Source organism: Pongo pygmaeus, chromosome 16 (genome assembly GCF_028885625.2).
Source record: "Pongo pygmaeus isolate AG05252 chromosome 16, NHGRI_mPonPyg2-v2.0_pri, whole genome shotgun sequence".
Classification (NCBI taxonomy): Eukaryota; Metazoa; Chordata; class Mammalia; order Primates; family Hominidae; genus Pongo; species Pongo pygmaeus.
Window position 1 is genome coordinate 27,261,192 of NC_072389.2, and position 21,483 is coordinate 27,282,674.

Here is a 21,483-nt window from a genome sequence, read left to right on the forward strand (position 1 = left end):
AGTGGTTGTGACTCAGCCTCAGCAGGCACCTCCTGCCTGCCTGTCTTTCCTTTGTGACATCAGCAGTCCCTGAGGCTTATTAGCACCCTAGGCTATTGGCCCACGAGGGGCTACAAATGGTGCTATTCTAGTGGAATCATTTCTTGCTTATTTGTTAGCTGGAATACTTTCTTGTAAAGAGACATTTCCCTTCATCCTGTAGTTAGTTGCCCAAGGTGCTGTTTGCCTGAGAAAGACAAGATAAAAGCTTGATTCTTTCTTCTGTTTACTAGAGAATGGATTGGTTTCCTATTATTTCTTGAAGGTGACCTGTTTTTTTTAAATATTATTATGAACTCATGGATTGGAACATATGTGAGTGTTTTACTCTATTGTAATTATCTTTGTTGAAGCTGAGATTATCCTGTTTCTAGACAGTGGCAGCCTCTTCAGTGTAGCTCCCGAAGTGATTCAGGTGGTCTTCAGTAGCGTCCAGGCAGTCTACACAAGGTGTCCTCGGTTTTTTGTGGGTTGCCAGTGTTCACCTGGGGTCTGCCCTGGATTCTTTTGAGTTCATACTGATATTTAAAAATTTTTTACTTTTATTTTTTTAAATATTTTATTTATGTATTTATTTGTTTAGAGATAGGATCTTGCTCTGTCACCCAGGCTGGAGTGCAGTAGTGCAATTATAGCTCACCGTAGCTATAATTCCTGGGCTCAAGTGATCCTCCTGCCTCAGCCTCCTGAGTTGCTAGGAGTACAGACGCATGCCACCTCGCCTGGCTAATATGCTGATTCCTTCTACTCAAATTCAAAAGTATGAGGTCTGTACTACTTCTGTTACATCTGCCTCTCCTTTCTTCCATATCAAATCCTGGTTCCAAGAGTGTTTGATAAAATATCTCATGATTTTTCATTTGCTTTACGTAACCACATTGCATACACGACAGACTTAGGATATAATTTCAATACTGCCAACATCAGTATAATTACTGAAATTCGTAAAAATCTTAGAATATGCCCTAATTTTCTCAAATTTATTAAAATAATTATACTGCATCTACAAGAGCATAATAGCTGTTGCATACTGTACTTTCTTTCAATCTTCGAGTCTTAGTTTTACTGACTGGTCCTCGTGGGGTCTGAAGTGCACTCTAGTGAATTCCTCATTAGTCCCTGAGATCAGACTTGTCCATGAAGAGTTTTTGTCCTTCGAATTTGAAAGGTAGTTTTTCCGGATATTTAAGCCCTGGATCATGTCTTTTTCTTCTGTGAAAGTGTGATAATGATAACATCTTTTCCCCTTAGAAGTCATGTGTGTTTTTTCAGTAATTTTACTAGAATATACGTTTGTGTGGCCATTCTCAGTGATGTTCTTGGTTAGAAGCCACGTGTGTTTTTTTGGTAATTTCACTAGAATGTATGTCTGTGTGGCCGTTGTTGGTGATGTTCTCGGTTAGGAGCCGTGTGTGTTTTTTCGGTAATTTCACTAGAATGTACATTCGTGTGGCCGTTCTCGGTGATGTTCTTGGTTAGAAGCTGCATGTGTTTCTTCAATGATTTCACTAGAATATACGTTCATGTGGCCGTTCTTGATGATGTTCTTGGTTAGAAGCTGCGTGTGTTTTTTCGGTAATTTCACTAGAATGTACGTTCGTGTGGCCGTTGTCGGTGATGTTCTCTGTTAAGCCATGTGTGTTTTTTGGTCATTTTACTAGAATGTGGGTTCATTTGGCTGTTCTTGGTGATGTTCTCGGTTAGAAGCCGTGTGTTTTTTCAGTAATTTTACTAGAATATACATTTGTGTGGCCGTTCTCAGTGATATTCTCGGTTAGAAGCCACATGTGTTTCTTCGGTAATTTTACTGGAATGTACGTTCATGTGGCCATTCTCAGTGATGTTCTCGGTTAGCAGCCGCGTACGTTTTTTTTGGTGATTTCACTAGAATGTGCATTCGTGCGGCTATTCTCGGTGATGTTCTCAGTTAGGAGCCGTGTGTGTTTTTCGGTAATTTTACTAGAATGTGCGTTTGTGTGGCCATTCTAGGTGATGTTCTTGGTTAGAAGTCACGTGTGTTTTTTTGGTAATTTTACTAGAATGTGTGTTTGTGTGGCCGTTCTTGGTGATGTTCTCGGTCAGGAGCCATGTGTGTTTTTCGGTAATTTTACTAGAATGTGCGTTCTTGTGGCTGTTCTTGGTGATGTTCTTGGTTAGAAGTCGCATGTGTTTTTTTGGTAATTTTACTAGAATGTGCGTTCGTGTGGCTGTTCTCGTCGATGTTCTTGGTTAGAAGTCACGTGTGTTTTTTCGGTGGTTTTACTAGAATATACATTGATGTGGCCGTTCTCGGTTGGAAGTCGCGTGTGTTTTTTCGGTAATTTTACTGGAACGTGCATTCATGTGGCCGTTCTAAGTGATGTTCTCAGTTAGTTGCGTGTATTTTTTCGGTAATTTTACTAGAATGTACATTCATGTGGCCGTTCTCGGTGATGTTCTCGGTTAGGAGCCGTGTGTGTTTTTTTGGTAATTTTACTAGAATGTATGTTGGTGTGGCGGTTCTCGGTGATGTTCTTAGGAGCCGTGTGTGTTTTTTCGGTAATTTTACTAGAACATGCGTTTGTGTGGCCGTTTTCGGTGATGTTTTCAGTTAGGAGCTGCGTGTATTTTTCGGTAATTTTTCTAGAATGTGCAGTCGTGTGGCCATTCTCGGTGATGTTCTCGGTTAGAAGTCGCGTGTGTTTTTTTGGTAATTTTACTAGAATGTGCGTTCATGTGGCCGTTCTCGGTGATGTTCTTGGTTAGGAGCCGCATGTGTTTTTTTGGTAATTTTACTAGAATGTGCGTTTGTATGGCCGTTCTTGATGTTCTCGGTTAGAAATCACGTGTAATTTTACTAGAATGTGCGTTCCTGTGGCTGTTCTTGGTGATGTTCTCAGTTAGAAGTCGCATGTGTTTTTTCGGTAGTTTTACTAGAATGTGCGTTCGTGTGGCCGTTCTCCATGATGCTCTCGGTTAGGAGCCATGTGTGTTTTTTCAGTGGTTTTACTAGAATTTACGTTCGTGTGGCCGTTCTCGGTGATATTCTTGGTTAGGAGCTGCGCATGTTTTGTCGTTGGTTTTACTAGAACGTATGTTCGTGTGGCCATTCTCGGTTAGGAGTCATGTGTGTTTTTTCGGTAATTTTACTAGAATATGTGTTTGTGAGGCCCGTTCTTGGTGATGTTCTCAGTTAGAAGTCGTGTGTGTTTTTTCGGTAGTTTTTCTAGAATGTACATTCATGTGGCCGTTCTTGGTGATGCTCTCGGTTAGAAGCCGCGTGTGATTTTTCGGTAGTTTTACTAGAATGTGCGTTCATGTGGCCATTCTCGGTTAGAAGCTGCGTGTTTCTTCGGTGATTTTACTAGAATGTGCGTTCATGTGGCCGTTCTCGGTGATGTTCTTGGTTAGAAGCTGCATGCGTTTTTCAGTGATTTTACTAGAATGTACGTTTGTGTGGCTGTTCTCGGTGATGCTCTCGGTTAGAAGCCACGTGTGTTTCTTCGGTAGTTTACTAGAATGTGTGTTCGTGCGGCCGTTCTCGGTTTCTTCGGTGATTTTACTAGAATGTGCATTTACTAGAATGTGCATTCGTGTGGCCATTCTCGGTGATGTTCTTGGTTAGAAGCCATGTGTGTTTTTTTGGTGATTTTACTAGAATGTGCGTTCATGTAGCCGTTCTTGGTGATGTTCTCGGTTAGAAGTCAAGTATAATTTTACTAGAATGTGCGTTTATGTGACTGTTCTCGGTGATGTTCTCAGAAGTCACGTGTAATTTTACTAGAATATACGTTGGTGTGGCCGTTCTCGGTGATGTTCTCGGTTAGAAGTCGCGTGTGTTTTTTCGGTAATATTACTAGATTATACATTTGTGTGGCTGTTCTCAGTTAGGAGTCTCGTTTGTTTTTTTGGTAATTTTACTAGAATGTACGTTTGTGCGGCCGTTCTCGGTGATATTCTCGGTTAGGAGCCGTGCATGTTTTGTCATTGGTTTTACTAGAATGTACGTTCATGTGGCCGTTCTCAGGAGTCACATATGTTTTTTCGGTAATTTTACCAGAATATGTGTTTGTGTGGCCCGTTCTTGGTGATGTTCTCAGTTAGAAGTCGTGTGTGTTTTTTCGGTAGTTTTTCTAGAATGTACGTTCATGTGGCCATTCTTGGTGATGCTCTCGGTTAGAAGCCGCATGTGTTTCTTCGGTGATTTTACTAGAATGTGCGTTCATGTGGCCGTTCTCGGTTAGAAGCTGCATGTGTTTTTCGGTGATTTTACTAGAATGTACGTTTGTGCAGCTGTTCTCGGTGATGCTCTCGGTTAGAAGCCACGTGTGCATTCGTGTGGTCATTCTCAGTGATGTTCTTGGTTAGAAGCTGTGTGCGTTTTTTGGTGATTTTACTAGAATGTGCATTCATGTGGCCGTTCTTGGTGATGTTCTCGGTTAGAAGTCATGTGTAATTTTACTAGAATGTGCGTTCATGTGACCGTTCTAGGTGATGTTCTCCGTTAGAAGTCGCATGTGTTTTTTCGGTAATATTACTAGATTATACGTTTGTGTGGCTGTTCTTGGTTAGGAGTCTCGTTTGTTTTTTCGGTAATTTTACTAGAATGTACGTTTGTGCGGCCGTTCTCAGTGATGTTCTCGGTTAGGAGCCGTGTGTGTTTTTTTGTTAATTTTACTAGAATGTATGTTGGTGTGGCTGTTCTCAGTGATGTTCTCAGTTAGGAGTCACGTGTGTTTTTTCAGTAATTTTACTAGAATATACGTTTGTGTGGCCGTTCTCAGTGATGTTCTCGGTTAGAAGTTGTGTGTGTTTTATCGGTAGTTTTACTAGAATGTAGTTCATGTGGACATTCTCGGTGATGCTCTCGGTTAGAAGCCGCGTGTGTTTCTTCGGTAGTTTTACTAGAATGTGCTTTCATGCGGCCGTTCTCGGTGATGTTCTTGGTTAGAAGCCGCATGTGTTTCTTCGATAGTTTTACTAGAATGTGCGTTCGTGTGGCCGTTCTCGGTTAGCAGCCGCGTGTGTTTTTTTGGTGATTCCACCAGAATGTACGTTCATGCGGCCATTCTCGGTGATGTTCTCAGGTAAGGGGTGCTCCTTTAGTCTGTCATCCCAAGTCTGTTTGGCAGGACGTTCTCTTGAATTGCAGTCTGCAGTGTTTGTTCTGTAGCCTTGCTTAGCAGTCTTTTCTAGGGACACTTGGTAACTCTCCATGCATTGCATAGTTCATGCCTTTTAGAGTTAATGTTGGTTACTTTCTCTTTCAAGTACTTTTTACCTCTGTTTCTTTTTTTAAAATTTCCTCCTTTTTTCCTATTTGTCTTAAGGTAGCATCTGCTGTGTTTATTTGATTTTACACTCTGTTTTAGTCTCCATTGGAATGTAGTTTTGTTTTCATTGTAATTTTGTCTTCAGCTTTATAAAAGTTTTTGGTTTTCATAAGTCTGATTTATGTGGTTCTTTCATGTCTTGTATCATTTTTCTAATTTCACTCAATTTGTTTTGAAATGTTCAGGGTTGATGTGTTTTGTGGGTGTATCTTTCTGGCCTGCTTTTATTGCCTATAGGGATGTTATTTTGTTCCTTATTCTCACTTTTCTTTTTTTTTTTTTTTTTTTGGAGACAGAGTCTTGCTCTGTCACCCAGGCTGCAGTGCAGTGGTGTGATTCTGAGTCACTGCAGCCTCGACCTCCCAGGCTCAAGCCATCCTTCCCCATCAGCCTCCCGAGAAGCTGGGACTACAGGCTTGTGCTGCCACACTTGGCTAACTTATTTTTATTTTTTGTGGAGATGAGTCTCTCTATGTTGCCCAGTCTTGTCTCAAACTCCTGGGCTCAAGCGATCCTCCCAGCTGGGCCTCCCAAAGTGTTGAGATCGTTACAGGTGTGAGCCACTGTACCCAGCCTATTCCCTTTTTCTAACAATAACTTTTTATTGTATTTGGTCTTATACTTTTATCTTGCTCACGTTTTTGTGAAATCATTTTTCTTGAACTTTTAGGTGAGGTTAGATTCAGAAAAGCTTTGTCACTTTGTCGCCCAGGTTGAAGTACAGTGGCACTATCTTGGCTCACTACAGCCCCAAACTCTGGGCTCAAGTGAGCCCTTCCTTAGCCTCCTGAGTAACTGGGACTATAGGCCGTGCCCAGCTAATTTTTAAAATTTTATATTTTAAAATATATAATTTTAAATATTATAAATATTTTATATTTATATTTTATATTTATATTTTATATAAATATTTATATATTTTTATAAAATTTTTTTATAAAAATATTATTTTTATAAAATATTTTTTTAATAAAATATTTATATTTTATATTTTATATTTTAAAATATATAATATATAATAAAATATATAGCCTGTTGTCCAGGCCTGTCTTTAACTCCTGAGCTCAAGCAAGCTGCCTGCCTCGGCCTCCCAAAGTGCTGGGATTACAGGCGTGTACCACTACATCTGGCCCAGAAAAGCATTTTTAAACTTTAAGCTATTACTTCATGATAGAAATTTAAAGAACAAAGGGTATTTTTAGTCAGCCTTTGCCTAGACGAAAATCTTGTGACCCTTTTTCTCTTCTGTTTCTCTCTCGCTTTATATCCAGTCCACCAGCAAATCCTGTTTTCTCTGCTTTTAAAATATATTCCAAATTCAACCATTTTTCTCTCACTCTAGACATTCTGGGCTAGAGCACTGTGGCGTCTCACCCGGTTTATCATCCCAGCAATCACATCCTAGCTGCCTCCCTGTGTTCCTGCTTCCACTCCCCACCTCCTGTGGCCCCCCAGAATCAGCCCCCAACAGAGCATCCAGAGATAGTATCTTAAAACCAGTCCAAGCCTGTCAACCCTGTAACTGTAAGAGAGGACTTGAGCCCCTGCCCCACGTCCCTCCTTCTTCCCTCCTTCCTCCCCTGCCTCTTTCCCAGCCCCTCAGTGCCATCCTCTGCTAGACCTTAAAGATCTTCCAGCCTGAAGGAAAACTCTTCTCTGCTCGCACACCTCTCACACCGGATGTGCGGGTTCTCCACACCAAGCGGTTCTCCAGTTCTCTGGACACGGCAGAAGTTGAGGTGCTCCTCACCTCAAATGCCCCTCACTTCCCAGGTGACCCACAACTGCCGTCTGACTTGGCTGCACACTGGGCATTCCCACAGCCCCTGGTCAGTGTGATGTTCGCTGTAAAGCTTGATCAGGGGAGTGGGGTTGCAGTAGGAAAGTCTGCCCGGGAGTGACCGCACAAAACAAATTGGCAAAGTGGAAGTGTTTTCTGGCCTTCCAGTGCACAGACATAATCTTCAGTGGGGACGAGCCGGGGAAAGGGGTGGTCAGTCTGAGATGCTTGTCTTTGAGGCCAGTTCTTTCTTTCTGCTATTCGTTAGCTGTTAAACGTGGTTTTAGTTTCACTGTTTCTACTTTGGGTGCTGATCTGGAGTGGTTGCTATGTTTTGTGCTTGCCTGTCCTCCAGGTGCAGAAGGACTCAGGGTGGAATTTGACCGGCAGTGCTCCACAGAGAGGCGCCACGACCCTCTCACAATCATGGACGGCGTCAACAGGATCGTCTCCGTGCGGTCAGGTAAGGACAGGAGGTTGAGCAGGCCATGATCTGCCCACCTGTGTCTCCGTAGACACAACCCTTCACATTTGTAGGACAGAATGCTGCTACCGTATTCTCACTGAAGTCTTAAGGAAGGGACAATATGCTATTCAGCTGTGAAACACAGTAGGTTTGCTTGCCTCTTTCCCATACTTTTAAATACAGTAATTATCTGTGATGTGTGCACCACATCCCTGTTGGATGGGCCCTGCCTTACCAGACAGTTGCAAAAGGTGCTGGAGACGTGTGAGGTGACAGGGCTCATGCGAGGTCATGGTTGGCATACTACAGAGCTTCTTCAAGGGTTTGTTTCTTACTGGCTGCAGTGAGGGCGTGGCCATGTGTGGAGTGACTTCTGTATGTAGGTGGAGGCAGCCACATGTCCGGCTTGTCTCTGCTGCTGGGCTCCACGAGGCCAGCGGGAGCATATGAGGATGTCTGTGGGAGCTTGTGAAATGCTCTTTTACTGAGTATTTTAGAACTGGCAGTGCAGGGGTGTGTGTATGCGCCTTTTAAGACCTCTTTATCCTTCATCTCGAGTGTTTCCTGTAAAGGGCCAGGTAATGCAGCCTCTGTCATAACAACATGCAGGCAGGATGCCAGTGAGTGGGCGTGGCTGTGTCCCAGGAAAACTTTATTCACACAGCGTTACTTAGTTAAGTAAAGCTTTGCATGAAGTGGTATGGTCCCAGTGGGCGTGGGTTTTTCTGGTGCTTTGACAGATGTCTGCCAGTGTAGTTTTCAGTGGTGGTGTTGGATGTGAGTTTTTCTGCATCCAGCAGAAAGCCCTTATGGGCCATCCCTGAGCTGCTGTCAGATGGTCCTTCTGAAGCAGAAATCTGGCGGGGTTGTCTTGGCCTTCTAAGATGCTGTAATACACTGCCGCTCCTGTCCACAGCAGCCAGGCCCTCTGCTCCCTCGAGGGCAGCCTCCTCTGCGCCGTGCTGAACCACACACATGGGCCTTTTGTTGGGAGAGCTAGGGTTCTTCCTTCTGCTGCCTGGCCACCTGGTTGTATCAGAGCTTTCCCGGAAACGTCCCAATGGCCCCTGGCCTGGTGTGTGCTGGAGACCCGGAGGGCACTCACTGTATCATGGCTGGTGGGGTCATTTCCCCACTGGGTGGTGGCTTCTGCCAGGGCAGTGCCTGCCCGCCTGCCCTCAGTTCCTGGGTACCTGGTACAGGGGCTGAATGCGTGTTTGCTGAAGGATGGTGTGTATTAAAATGTGAATCCCAAGAGTGATGTGTCACTGTGCACTTCAGCTTGGGAGAGCTTGGATTGGAGGAACTTGCTCTTCACACATGATGGAAATCATTCTGCTTTGCGTCTAAGGCGGTTTGTATTGATTGGGTGATGGAGTGAAGCTAACCCTGGGGTGCACTTTCCTTAAAACCCCAGGCCGAGAGTGGTCCGACTGGTCCAGCGAGCTGCGCATCCCAGGGGATGAGTTAAAGTGGAAGTTCATCAGCGATGGGTCTGTGAATGGCTGGGGCTGGCGCTTCACCGTCTATCCCATCATGCCAGCTGCTGGTAAGGGAGGGGCTTATGGCGATCAAGGTTAGATGACTGGCTGTGGATTGTTTCTGGAGCAACATGGACATGTACACATGTCCACGTAGTGCCTGACGGCCTGCCTTCTGCTGTGTTGGAGTGAGTGCTCCCACAGGCCCCGCTGAAGCATGGAACAGAACACAGAGAACTGTCCCAGCCGTCCAACTGTCAGGCTCACACTCCCCCTCACCTGGTGTGGAAGGAGTTGTTGCTGGTGTGGTTCTTAGGCTTTTGGTTGACAGTGGAAGTGTGAGTGTGAAGAGCGAGGCTCACCGACTCGCAGTGGCATGCATGGGCACACCAACCGTTGCCTTCTGGTGGGTGGGGCTGGGTGGAGCCACCCTTGTTCATTGGCGGCTTCTTATGGGGTGGTCCCTAGCTTGTGAAACCCGGGGATGTTTACAGTGTTCATTCACAGGCCCTAAAGAACTCCTCTCTGACCGCTGCGTCCTCTCCTGTCCATCCATGGACTTGGTGACGTGTCTGTTAGACTTCCGACTCAACCTTGCCTCTAACAGAAGCATCGTCCCTCGCCTTGCGGCCTCACTGGCGGCTTGTGCACAGCTGAGTGCCCTAGGTAAACGGCACCATTACAGTTACATCTGTCTTCCTGCTTGGAAGAAACCATCAGACTTCTGATACTTTCTCTCTGCTCATTTCAGCCGCCAGTCACAGAATGTGGGCCCTTCAGAGATTGAGGAAGCTGCTTACAACTGAATTTGGGCAATCAATTAACATAAATAGGCTGCTTGGAGAAAATGATGGAGAAACAAGAGCTTTGGTATGGAGCATTCTAGTACAATTTCTAGATTTGTGACCCTTGGGGAATAAAATGTTGCTTTAGTAGTCTAAACCTCTAAATCGTTGAGAGGAGTTGGGGAGTTTCACATAAGAATAAGGAGGCCTTGGACCGGGTGCAGTGGCCTGTAATCCCAGCATTTTGGGAGGCTGAGGTGGGCGGATCATGAGGTCAGGAGATTGAGACCATCCTGGCTAACATGGTGAAACCCTGACTCCACTAAAAATACAAAAAATTAGATGGGCGTGGCTGTGGACACCTGTAGTCCCAGCTACTCGGGAGGCTGAGGCAGGAGAATCACTTGAACCTGGGAGGTGGAGGTTGGAGTGAGCTGAGATCACGCCACTGCACTCCAGCCTGGTGACAGAGCGAGACTCCATCTCAAAAAAAATAAATAAATAAAAATAAGGAGGCCTTTGTCACATCCAGACTTTTCGTATGTCGCAGTGTATACTGAGTTCAAGTTGGACTTTGATTTTGTGAAAATCTGTCTCAACAGCTGTGAACATAGGATTGTGTGGATTGGACTTTACAGTGAGGCTAACTGATGGCCTCCCCTTTATTTTGCTGACTAAAGTAGTCCCTTTTGATCCTACCCATGGGAGGAGATAGGCAGCATTTGTGGGCCAGAGAGGGGCTATTTCTCTGGAAGCAGATGTTCTGAAATCAAGACCAAACATTCTGAGATGAGTCTTCAAACTCCTCTTTTTTATTTTAGTGTTTATGTTCTTTTAGCTTTTTTCCTACTTGAGAATTTTGATAAGCTTTGTTTTTTTTTTTTTAAGAAGAATTAGTACCAACATAATAAAACATTTGACCGTAGAAACAAATGGTCAGCCTCCCCCGCAACCTGGATTCCCGCGATAGAATACCGTTCTGTTGTTTCTTAGAGTTTTACAGGTAGTGCTCTTGCTGCTTTGGTGAAAGGTCTTCCAGAAGCTTTGCAAAGGCAGTTTGAATATGAAGATCCTATTGTGAGGGGTGGCAAACAGCTGCTCCACAGCCCATTCTTTAAGGTAATGTTTGACTTATTTTTTAAAGTGACAATAGAGCTGTTTGACTGAAAGAGCCACTGAGAGCTGTCATGTGCAGTGTATGTGTTTTAGGCCTCTGAGGGCAGCTGTAGGTATAGCTGAAGTCAAATATGAAAAAATCTCAAGAAATGATCATGTAATCTAAACCCTTAAACCACAAGCCTGTAACTGTTAGCATGCCTTGAGATGCACAAGTGTTCTTGTCACCTGATGCAGGCAACAAGTGTTGTAGCAGTTGTGTGGCACGTGGCTAGGAACTGTCAGGGATCGCCACATCACTGATGGTGGCTGTATCCTTGCTGTGCCCATGGCAGTCATCCTGGAATAGGAGGTCCTGCAGAAGGAGCCACAGAAACCTTGGCCTGTTCACTGCATTTCTGAGTGTCCCTGAGTTTGTCATTTTTGGTGCCTGCAGGTACTGGTAGCTCTTGCTTGTGACCTGGAGCTGGACGTTCTGCCTTGCTGTGCCGAGACGCACAAGTGGGCCTGGTTCCGGAGGTATTGCATGGCCTCCCGCGTTGCTGTGGCCCTTGACAAAAGAACACCGTTGCCCCGTCTGTTTCTTGATGAGGTATTGCATGATATTTTGGAATCACTTTGGGGATGCAAAAACGTTATTTAGCTATAGTGTAACAAGATGCCAATATTATGAGACACAGAAAAATTTCCCTTGCCAAGGAATATCAAAGAAAATAACACATAGGTGAAAATGAGTGAACTGACACTGTGAATTTCAGTGAAAGTTTATTTTTAGTAAACTACAGATAGAATGATACTGTCTAGACATTTTTAATATGTTAGACTTGATGCAGTCATTATTGGTTTTGCCCATGAACCATAACATTGCAATGTTGCTCTTCTCTTATATTTTCAGGCAGGGATTCCTTCTGTCTTTCCTTAGTATTTATCTATTTTGTTTGAGATGAGTGTTTGATTTGTAACATCATAATAATTTTGTTCAGGTGGCTAAGAAAATTCGTGAATTAATGGCAGACAGCGAAAACATGGATGTTCTGCATGAGAGCCATGACATTTTTAAAAGAGAACAAGATGAACAACTTGTGCAGTGGATGAACAGGTTATTATATTAGAAACAAGCAGTAATGTTGATCATGAGCGTGAGAGGCTGTGTGCATTGTTCTTTCCCATGGCAAATGCTCACTTGATGTGTGTTGTAGGCGACCAGATGACTGGACTCTCTCTGCTGGTGGCAGTGGAACAATTTATGGATGGGGACATAATCACAGGGGCCAGCTCGGGGGCATTGAAGGTGCAAAAGTCAAAGTTCCCACTCCCTGTGAAGCCCTCGCAACTCTCAGACCCGTGCAGTTAATCGGAGGGGAACAGACCCTCTTTGCTGTGACGGCTGATGGGAAGGTAAGGGTGCTTTCTCTGTGTCACAGGGTCACTGAGCCTGAGGCAATTGTGGCTAAAGGTGCTGTGTGGTTCTTAGCACATGCAAGGGTCTGTACTAAAACGTTTCTCAGGATTAATAGTACTATGGTATGCAGGAAGCAGCTAGAGTTCTAAGATATTTTTGTATAATCTTTAAATTTAAAAAAAAAAAAAGTTTAAGACAGAGTTTTGCTCTTGTTGCCCAGGCTGGAATGCAATGGCGTGGTCTCGGCTCACTGCAACCTCCACCTCCTGGGTTCAAGTGATTCTCCTGCCTCAGCCTCCCGAGTAGCTGGGATTATAGGCGCCTGCCACCACACCTGGCTAACTTGTATTTTTAGTAGAGACAGGTTTTCACCATGTTGACCAGGCTGGTCTCGAACTCCTGACCTCAGGTGATCCGCCCACCTCGGCCTTCCAAAGTGCTGGGATTACAGGCATGAGCCACCACGCCTGGCCAATTTTTTTTAATTTTTATTTTGAAAATACGTCATGTATACAAAAGTATTACAATTTTTGTTTGCATATCACTTGTTAGATGTATTTCTTGTTTGCTATTGTAAATAGTATATTTTTAAAAATGTATTGCTGCTGGCCCAGTGCAGTGGCTCACGCCTGTAATCCCAGCAATTTGGGAGCCTAAGGTGGGTGGATCACCTGATGTCAGGAGTTCGAGACCAGCCTGGCCAACATAGGAAAACCCTGTCTCTACGAAAAATACAAAAATAAGCCAGGCTCAGTGACACGTGCCTGTAATCCCAGCTACTCAGGAGGCTGAGGCAGGAGAATCACTCGAACCCAGGAGATGGAGGTTGCAGTGAGCCGAGATCACACCACTGCACTCCAGCCTGGGCGACAGAATGAGATTCCGTTTCCCACCAAAAAAAAGATTGCCACTGATATATAGAAATATTGGATGTTTATATATTGACTTTATGTTTGGTGATCTACTTGACTCTCTCCATTCTAGTATATCTGAAGATTTCTTGTATCTTCTTTATAGAGTGCCGTAGTCTCTAAATGAATTATGTTCCTTTCTGTCTAGCATACCTCTCTTTTATTTTTCCCGTTTGTGTGGGAGAATGGGAGCTCATGGTGCAGGCTGGGGTTGCGGTGTGATTCTGGGTGGGAGTGGGCGGAGGCTCCTGCCTTGATCAAGACTGGAGTGGGTGCAGGTGGAGCGTTCCCAGGCTTCCAGTGGGGTTTGAGTAGAAGCCCTTGATCAGATTAGGCATGTTTCCTTCTGTTTCTAGTCAACAGTGGACACTGATTTTTGTTCAACACTCTTTCTATGTGTTTTGAAATGTTCTTTCATAGATGTTTTCTTCTTTTTTTTTTTTTTTTGAGACAGAGTCTCACTCTGTCCCCCAGGCTGGAGTGCAGTGGCACAGTCTTGGCTCACTACAACCTCTGCCTCCTGGGTTCAAGCGATTCTTCTACCTCAGCCTCCCAAGTAGCTGGGACAACAGGCGCCTGCCACCACGCCTGGCTAATTTTTGTGTGTGTGTGTGTTTTTTTTTTTTTTAGTAGAGACGGGGTTTCACAATATTGGCCAGACTGGTCTTGAACTCCTGACCTTGTGATCCGACCGCCTTGGCCTCTCAAAGTGCTGGGATTACAGGCATGAGCCACTGTGCCCGGCCAATGTTTTCTAATGAATTAGTATAGCCAGTTGGATTAATTGGTTTTCTTATATTAAACAAACTTGCATTCTTTGGATAAATCCAGTTTGGTCAGGATATGTATCTGGCTTGTGTTTGTGATAGTTTTGTTTAGATTTTTGGGAGATCCTATTCATGAGTGAGATACTCTCATGTAATATTCTGTCTCACACACATTTATTATTTCATAGTTTCTCTGGGTCAGGACTCTGGAGGCAGCATAGCTCCGTTCTCCAGCTCAGAATCTCAGCAGGCTGCAGTCGTCTTGAGGCTGTCCGAGCAAGTATTCAGTCCCTCACGGGCTGAGGCCTCAGTCCCTCATGAGCTGTTGGCAGAGCCTCCCCTCACTCAGCCCTTTGCCACGTGTCCATAGAGCGTCTCACAGGGTGGCAGCTGACTCTGTCAGCGAGAGCAAGGGAGGCACAGGAGGGAGCACCAGCAAGAGAGAGTGGAGAAGACAGAGCCCTGGTCCTGTGTAACTGAATCACAGAAGTGACCACACTCCATCATTCTTGCCCTATTCTGCTCATCAGAAGCAGGTCATTAAGTCCAGCCCACACTCAGGGAGAGGGAGCTGTAGGCATACTTGGAGATATGCAGGCTTGGTTCTAAATCAACACAATAAAGCAAGTATCTTCACAAAGCATGTCACACAAATTTCTTGGTTTCCCAGTGGATATAAAAGTACTATAGTCTATTAAGTCACATCTTTAGACTCCACTTCTAATTCTAGTTCTCTTGCTGTTTCCACCGTATCTGAGGTTACTTCTTCCACTCGTGTTGAATCCCTCAAGGTCATCCATGAGGGTTGGAATCCACTTCTTCCAAATCCCTGTTAATGTTGATATTTTCACCTCCTCCTGTGAATCACAAATGTACTTAATGGCATTTATAATGGTGATGGCTTTCCAGAAGGTTTTCAATTTAGCTGGTTCACATCCGTTAGAGGAATCACTGTCTATGGCAGCTATAGCCTTATGAAATGTATTTCTTAAATAACAAGATTTGAAAATTGAAATTACTCCTTGATCCATGTGGCTGCAGAAAAGATGATGTGTTAGCAGGCGTGAAAACAACTTTAATCTCTTTGTACATGTTCATCAGAGCTCTTGGGTGACCAGGTACATTGTCAATGAGCAGTAATGTTTTGAAAGAAATCTTTTTGTCTGAGCAGTAGGCCTCAATAGTGGGCTTAAAATATTCAGTGAAGCATGCTGTAAACAAATGTGCTGACTTCCATCCAGGTTTTGTTCTATTTCTGGAGCACAGTCAGAGTGGAGTTAGCATAATTCTTAAGGGCCCTAAGATTTTCAGAATGGTCAATGAGCATTGACTTCAACGAGTTCAACTAATAGAGTCACCAGCTGCGTTAGCCCCTAACAAAAGATTTGAAGCTTTGAAGGCAAACATTGACTTCTGTCTAGCTATGAAAGTCCTAGATGGTGTCTTCTTCTGATAGAAGGTTGTTCCATCTACGTTGAAAGCCTGTTGTTTAGCGTAGCCACCTCCTTCATCACTGATCTTGGCTAGATCTTCTGGGTAACTTGCTGCAGCTTCTACATCAGCACTTGCTACTTTCCCTCACACTTTTATGTTATGAAGACAGCGTCTTTCCTTAAACCTCAGGAACCAATCTCTGCTACCTTCAGACTTTCCTTCGGCAGCCTTCTCACCTCTGTTAGCCTTCGTGGAATTGAAGAGAGTTAGCAAGCTCTGGATTAGCTTTGGCTTAAGGGAATATTGTGTCCGTTTTGATCTTCTGTCTATGCCAGTCAAACATTCTCTATATCAGCAATAAGACTGTTTTGCATTCTCATCATTTGTGTGTTTACTAGAGTTGCACTTAATTGTGCCGCAAGAACTTTTTCTTGGGTAACTGGTGCAAGAGGCCTAGCTTTCAGCCTGTTTTGGCTTTCAGTGTGCCTTCCTCACTAATCTTAATCATTTCTAGCTTTTGACTTAAAGTGAGAAATATGCAACTCTTCCTTTCACTTGAACTCTTAGAGGTCACCGTAGCGTTATTAAGTGGCCTAATTTCAATAAGTTATGTCTCAGGGACATAATAGGGAGGTCTGAGGAGAGGGAGAGAGAAGGAAGAACGCTAGTTGGCAGAGCAATCAGAATATACACAACATTTATCATTTAAGTTCACCATCTTCTATGGGTGTGGTTTGTGGTGCCTCAAAACAAGTACAACAGTAACATCAAACATTACTGATCACAGATCATCATAACAGATAAAATAATAATGAAAAAGTTTAAAATATTGCAAGAATTATCAAAACGTGACATGGAGACAGTAAGTCAGCACATGCTTTTGGGAAAATGGCGCTGATAGACTTGATCAGTGTAGGGTTGACACAGACCTTCGGTTTATAAAAAACAGTATCTGCGAGGTACAGTAAAGCAAGGCACAGTCAAATGGGGTGTGCCTGTGTACAGGAGCATGCATATTTAGAAGCAGGGATCATTGTGAACCGTGTCAGAGGCAGACTGCTAGCACAGGTGTCGAAGTGGTCTAGCCTCATAAAAAAGTTTGAAATGTAGCCCCTCTGTGTCAATTCTCAGGAGAATTCTGCTTCTTTTCATTGTTTCTCTGGTTATTTTAACATAGGTACTTAAAAACCTAAAGTTAATTAGTATTTCTCCCCTCCTCCCAGTCAGTGACCCCTTGTTACCCCGTGTTTGGGTTCTAACCTGTTCCCCTCTGCTGTAGACATTATTGTTGTTTTGGTGGTTTTATATGGACCATGGTGTTTTTTTTGGAGTTAGCCAAATGTTGCACATCTTTGCTTACTATCATTTCTTACCATCATTTGTTATGTCTCAGATCTTATAAAATCATTTCCTTCTCCTTTAGCATATCTTTCTTGATTTACTTTAGTGAAATTCTTTCCTTGGTTAATTCTGATTGTTTGTTTCAAAATATCTTTATTTTGTCCTTTTTCTAGGGTGTGGTTGGTAAGCACTTTCTGTAAAGGGCACAATAGTATTTTCAGCTTTGGGCCATATGGTCTCTGTTGCAACTACAAAAGCAACCCTGGACATATTATAAATGAGTGGGTGTGGCTGTGTTCCCATAAAACTTCATTTACAGAAACAAATGATGGGCCTGGTTTGGCCCATGGGCCATAATTTGCCAACTCCTGTTGTAGTTATGAATTCTCAGGGACAAGCCTCTGTCTCCCTGTCAGTGCTGAGGCTGAGAAGGGCAGCTTTCTGTGGTGTTCTTCTTATTCACAGGCACTGAGGGGCAACCCTTTGGAGCCCCACTTTCTATAGGAAGTCCTTGGAGGCACGCTGCATTACCCTGCACCCTGTGCACCCCAGAGCCTCACCCAGCACCCAGAAGCTGGCTTTGGGGGTGGGGCTTGTTTATCCACCTGAGTTTGGGTTTCACTTCCTGCGTTGGCACTTGTGGCTTCCTTACATTATGTCAGTGCAGCAGCACGTTTGAAAGATGTCTAAAACAGCATGGAACAGCATTTAAGTTTTTATCAGAAGGGATGTTTGCCTTCATTTGGAAAACGGCAGTCTGATCGCGTGTGTGTATGTTTTTAAATCAATCATGTTCTTTAAAATTAATCATAGATGTTTTGTGTCCTAAAACATCCCACTTAGATTAAAAAAAAAAAAGAGGTGTTTTTTCCTGTGTGGTTTATATGCTACCCTGCTGAAATATTAAAATGTATTTGTGTTCTTTTATGGGTATGTTTTTGTGGCTGTTATTGTCAGAGATTTGCATATAGTAGATAATTAAATTGTTTTTTGTTTTTCTTGGTGTTAATTGTAGTTGGTATTCTACACAAAAATGGAAGAGCTTCCAGCGAGAAGACCTTATTTTCACAATATGTTTTCTGAATTTGGAATTTCTAATAGTCATGTTCTAGAAATTTCATTTCATTTCTAGAACTTTGATAGATCATGTATAAAGTCATAAACTTATATTCCTGAGATTTTTAACTTCAAATTTTATTTCTATGTGGTAAAAATGTCTAAAGCATGGATTAGGTTTATGAATTAGTAAATTTAGGGGATATTGAGATTAAAAACTGATGTTATTATTGCTTTTTCTTTTCTTAGCTGTATGCCACTGGGTATGGTGCAGGTGGCAGACTAGGCATTGGAGGGACAGAGTCGGTGTCTACCCCAACATTGCTTGAATCCATTCAGCATGTGTTTATTAAGAAAGTAGCTGTGAACTCCGGAGGAAAGCACTGCCTTGCCCTGTCTTCAGAAGGAGAAGTTTACTCTTGGGGTGAGGCAGAAGATGGGAAGTTGGGGCATGGCAACAGAAGGTATGATGTGAAAAAATTATTTCAACATTCTATTTGTCTTTGTTATTGTTTGTTTTAATCCTGTTACAATCTATTGGCGCTTTGTTTTTCAAGGCAACATTTACAATACTCTCAAACTAAATAATGTTAATGACTCATTTGGCAGAAATAGTTTTATGTTCCAATATGAAGCCTTACCCATATGATTCCTCTGTTGAGAGGGAAAAAAAAGTCAATTCTGAGTTTTTGATTACAAGTACTAAGTAAGCGTTTTTTTGTCCTTCTCCCTATATCATCCACTGAATCACATTTGGCATTTTGTGTAACGTGCGTGATACTAGAACTGCAAATACAGAGGAAATGGCAGGGGTGAGGAAGAAAGAACACACAGTTGACACCATTTTTTAAACAAATGAACAAACTCACAAGTTTTAAAAAATTAATGAGAACTACCAGCCAGATTGGAGTAACAGGGGCCTTCTTATCCTAGGAATAACTAAACCACCATATAAAATATGTTAAACAGGTCTGGCATGGTGGCTCACGCCTGTAATCCCAGCACTTTGGGAAGCTGAGGTGGGCAGATTGCTTGAACTCAGGAGTTTAAGACTAGCCTGGGCAACATGACGAAACCCCATTTCTACAAAAAATACAGAAAAAATTAGCCAGATGTGGTAGCACACACCTGTAGTCCCAGCTTCTCGGGAGCTGGAGGTTGCAGTGAGCCGAGATTGCGCCACTGCATTCCAGCCTGGGGGACAGAGCGAGACTCCATCTCAAAAAAAAATAAAAATAAAAGGAAAAAATAATTTGGCAAACTCCAACATCCATTTCTGATAAAAACTCTGAGTAGTCTAGGAGTAAGAGGTCTCTTCCTTTACCTGATAAAGGGCATCTCTGTTAACCTAGAGCTTAGATTGTAGTTAATGGCAACAGACCAAAAGCTTTCCCCCGGAGTTCAGGATCAAGGCAAGGATGTCTGCTATCACCACTTCTCTTCAACATTGTGCAACAGGTTTAGTAAGTGCAGTACAGCAGTGCAAAGAAATAAAAGGCATCTAGATTGAAAAGAGAATTAAAACTGTCTTTTTTGCTGAAAACATTGTTTATGCAGAGAACCTGGTGGTATTTACAAAAAGCTGCTAGAACTGATAAGTGAGGCTAGCAGTGTTGCGGGATAGAAGATCAATAAATAAAAGTTACTTGTATGTCTATACATATACATATACGTAACCAGAAAGTGAAATTTTAAAATACCACTTACAGTACCGTCTCCCAGAATTGAAAAACTATGGGATAAATCTGACCCAAAAATGTGAATGACTGTGTAGACAGAAGACTACAAAGTATTGCTGAGATAATTTTTAAAAAACCTAAAGTCGTGAAGGAGCATGCTGTGTTCATGGAGCAGAAGAGTCAGTATTGTTAAGTCGCTGGTTATCCTCAAATCTATAGATTCAACACCTTCCCAATCAAGATTTCTATAGAAATTGATAAGCGGAGCATAAAATGTATATGGAGATGCAAATGGCCTAGAATAGTCAAATCAGCTTTGAAAATGAGGAAAAGGTCGGAAGACTTGAACTACCTGACTTAAGCCTCGTTTATAGCTGCAGTAGACAACATGGCTTGGTGCTGGCAAAAAGAGAGAGACAGATACATCAATGGAGCAGAATAGGGAATCCAGAAACTGGCCAGCAAATACTGACAAGACGAGTGTGGAAAAATGAAACTGGACTTCTCACAATTTCTAGTGCACAGTTTATACGAGTGCACAGCCAATTCGTTGGAGAAAATATACTATTTTCAACAAGTGGTTTTGAATAATTGGATAACCTATGGCAAGAAACGAACTTTAATTCATACTTTACACCACATCCAAACATTAATTCAAAATGAACCATAGTCATGAATGTAAAATGTAAAACTAAAAAGCTCTGGAAGAAAACATGAGAAAATGTTTGTGACTTTAGGTCAGAAAAGATTTTTAGATCGAACTCCAAAAGCATGATTCATGAAAGAAAAATAGAACTTGGACCTTATAAAAATTATGAACTATTCTTCAAAAGACACTATGAAGAGATTGAAACCACAGCTGGGAAAGGATATTCACAATCATATAATCTGACTAAGGTCTGATAGCCAAAATATATAAAGAACTTCTTTCAAAACCTAATAAGAAAACAAAAAGTTTGTTATTAGTAGTCACTATGTTATAGACTAGTGACATTCATGTTAAAACTCCTTAAATGAATTGTTAATTCATAGTGGGGGTGAGGTGCAAACTTTCCTTATAGGGCCAGATGGTAACTATTTTAGGAGTTGCATATGATTCTTTTTTTTTTTTTAAACCCTTTAAAATGTAAAACCTGTTCTCAGCTCATAGGCCTTTGAAAAATGGGCTGTGCTTCGAACTTGGCCCAGTATGTGTGGTCACTTTCCAGCCTCTGAGTCAGAGCTGGGGAAGCCCTGTCCTCTGGCCTTGTACAGGAAGGAGGTAGGAAGAGGTGACCTTTTGAGTTCAGGTCTGAATGATTCTTCTTGATTGATTTAACAATTAACTGATTAGGAAGGTGTAGATTGAGAGGTATTTAATACGCTGAAAAATGTTTAAGAATAAAAATGTGTTTCCATTATATTTGGTGACTTTTTTGCAGTCCGTGTGACCGCCCTCGTGTCATCGAGTCTCTGAGAGGAATTGAAGTGGTCGATGTTGCTGCTGGCGGAGCCCACAGCGCCTGTGTCACAGCAGCCGGGGACCTCTACACATGGGGCAAAGGCCGCTACGGCCGCCTGGGGCACAGCGACAGTGAGGACCAGTTGAAGCCGAAGCTGGTGAGGAGGCACCGTGTGCAGAGGCCGGAGGCTGCATGCTCCTCACTGCTGCTGTCAGATGGGGGCGGTTTGCCACCGTCGTTATGATTTTAAAATTCCAAAGTATTTCCTGTTCTAGATTTTTTTGGTTTTATGGTTGTTGGTCATAGCCCCATTTACAAGTAGATGTTCTTTCTGGTGGAAATAAAAACCATCTTGGCACATGTTTCTTCCACAAGTCATTTAAACAGGACAGTATTTGAAATATCCTTTTCTTTGTAATGGTAAATATTGCTTGGCGTCTAAGAAAAATGCTTTGGCTTCTAGAAGGCCCAC

The 21,483-nt window shown here is 42.9% G+C and overlaps 1 protein-coding gene across 8 annotated transcripts in view; it reads left to right on the forward strand.

Moving 5' to 3' along the window:
- HERC2 (HECT and RLD domain containing E3 ubiquitin protein ligase 2) overlaps positions 1-21,483 on the forward strand; it is a 212,756-nt gene that overhangs the window by 170,038 nt on the left and 21,235 nt on the right. For all 8 annotated transcript variants that reach the window (XM_054452280.2, XM_063653302.1, XM_063653300.1 and 5 more), the window contains 10 exons: positions 7,487-7,594; positions 9,015-9,146; positions 9,586-9,744; positions 9,830-9,948; positions 10,857-10,982; positions 11,416-11,571; positions 11,963-12,078; positions 12,179-12,377; positions 18,140-18,354; positions 20,991-21,168. In XM_054452280.2, the coding sequence (XP_054308255.2) occupies positions 7,487-7,594; positions 9,015-9,146; positions 9,586-9,744; positions 9,830-9,948; positions 10,857-10,982; positions 11,416-11,571; positions 11,963-12,078; positions 12,179-12,377; positions 18,140-18,354; positions 20,991-21,168 (1,508 nt within the window). The remainder of the gene's footprint in view (positions 1-7,486; positions 7,595-9,014; positions 9,147-9,585; positions 9,745-9,829; positions 9,949-10,856; positions 10,983-11,415; positions 11,572-11,962; positions 12,079-12,178; positions 12,378-18,139; positions 18,355-20,990; positions 21,169-21,483) is intronic.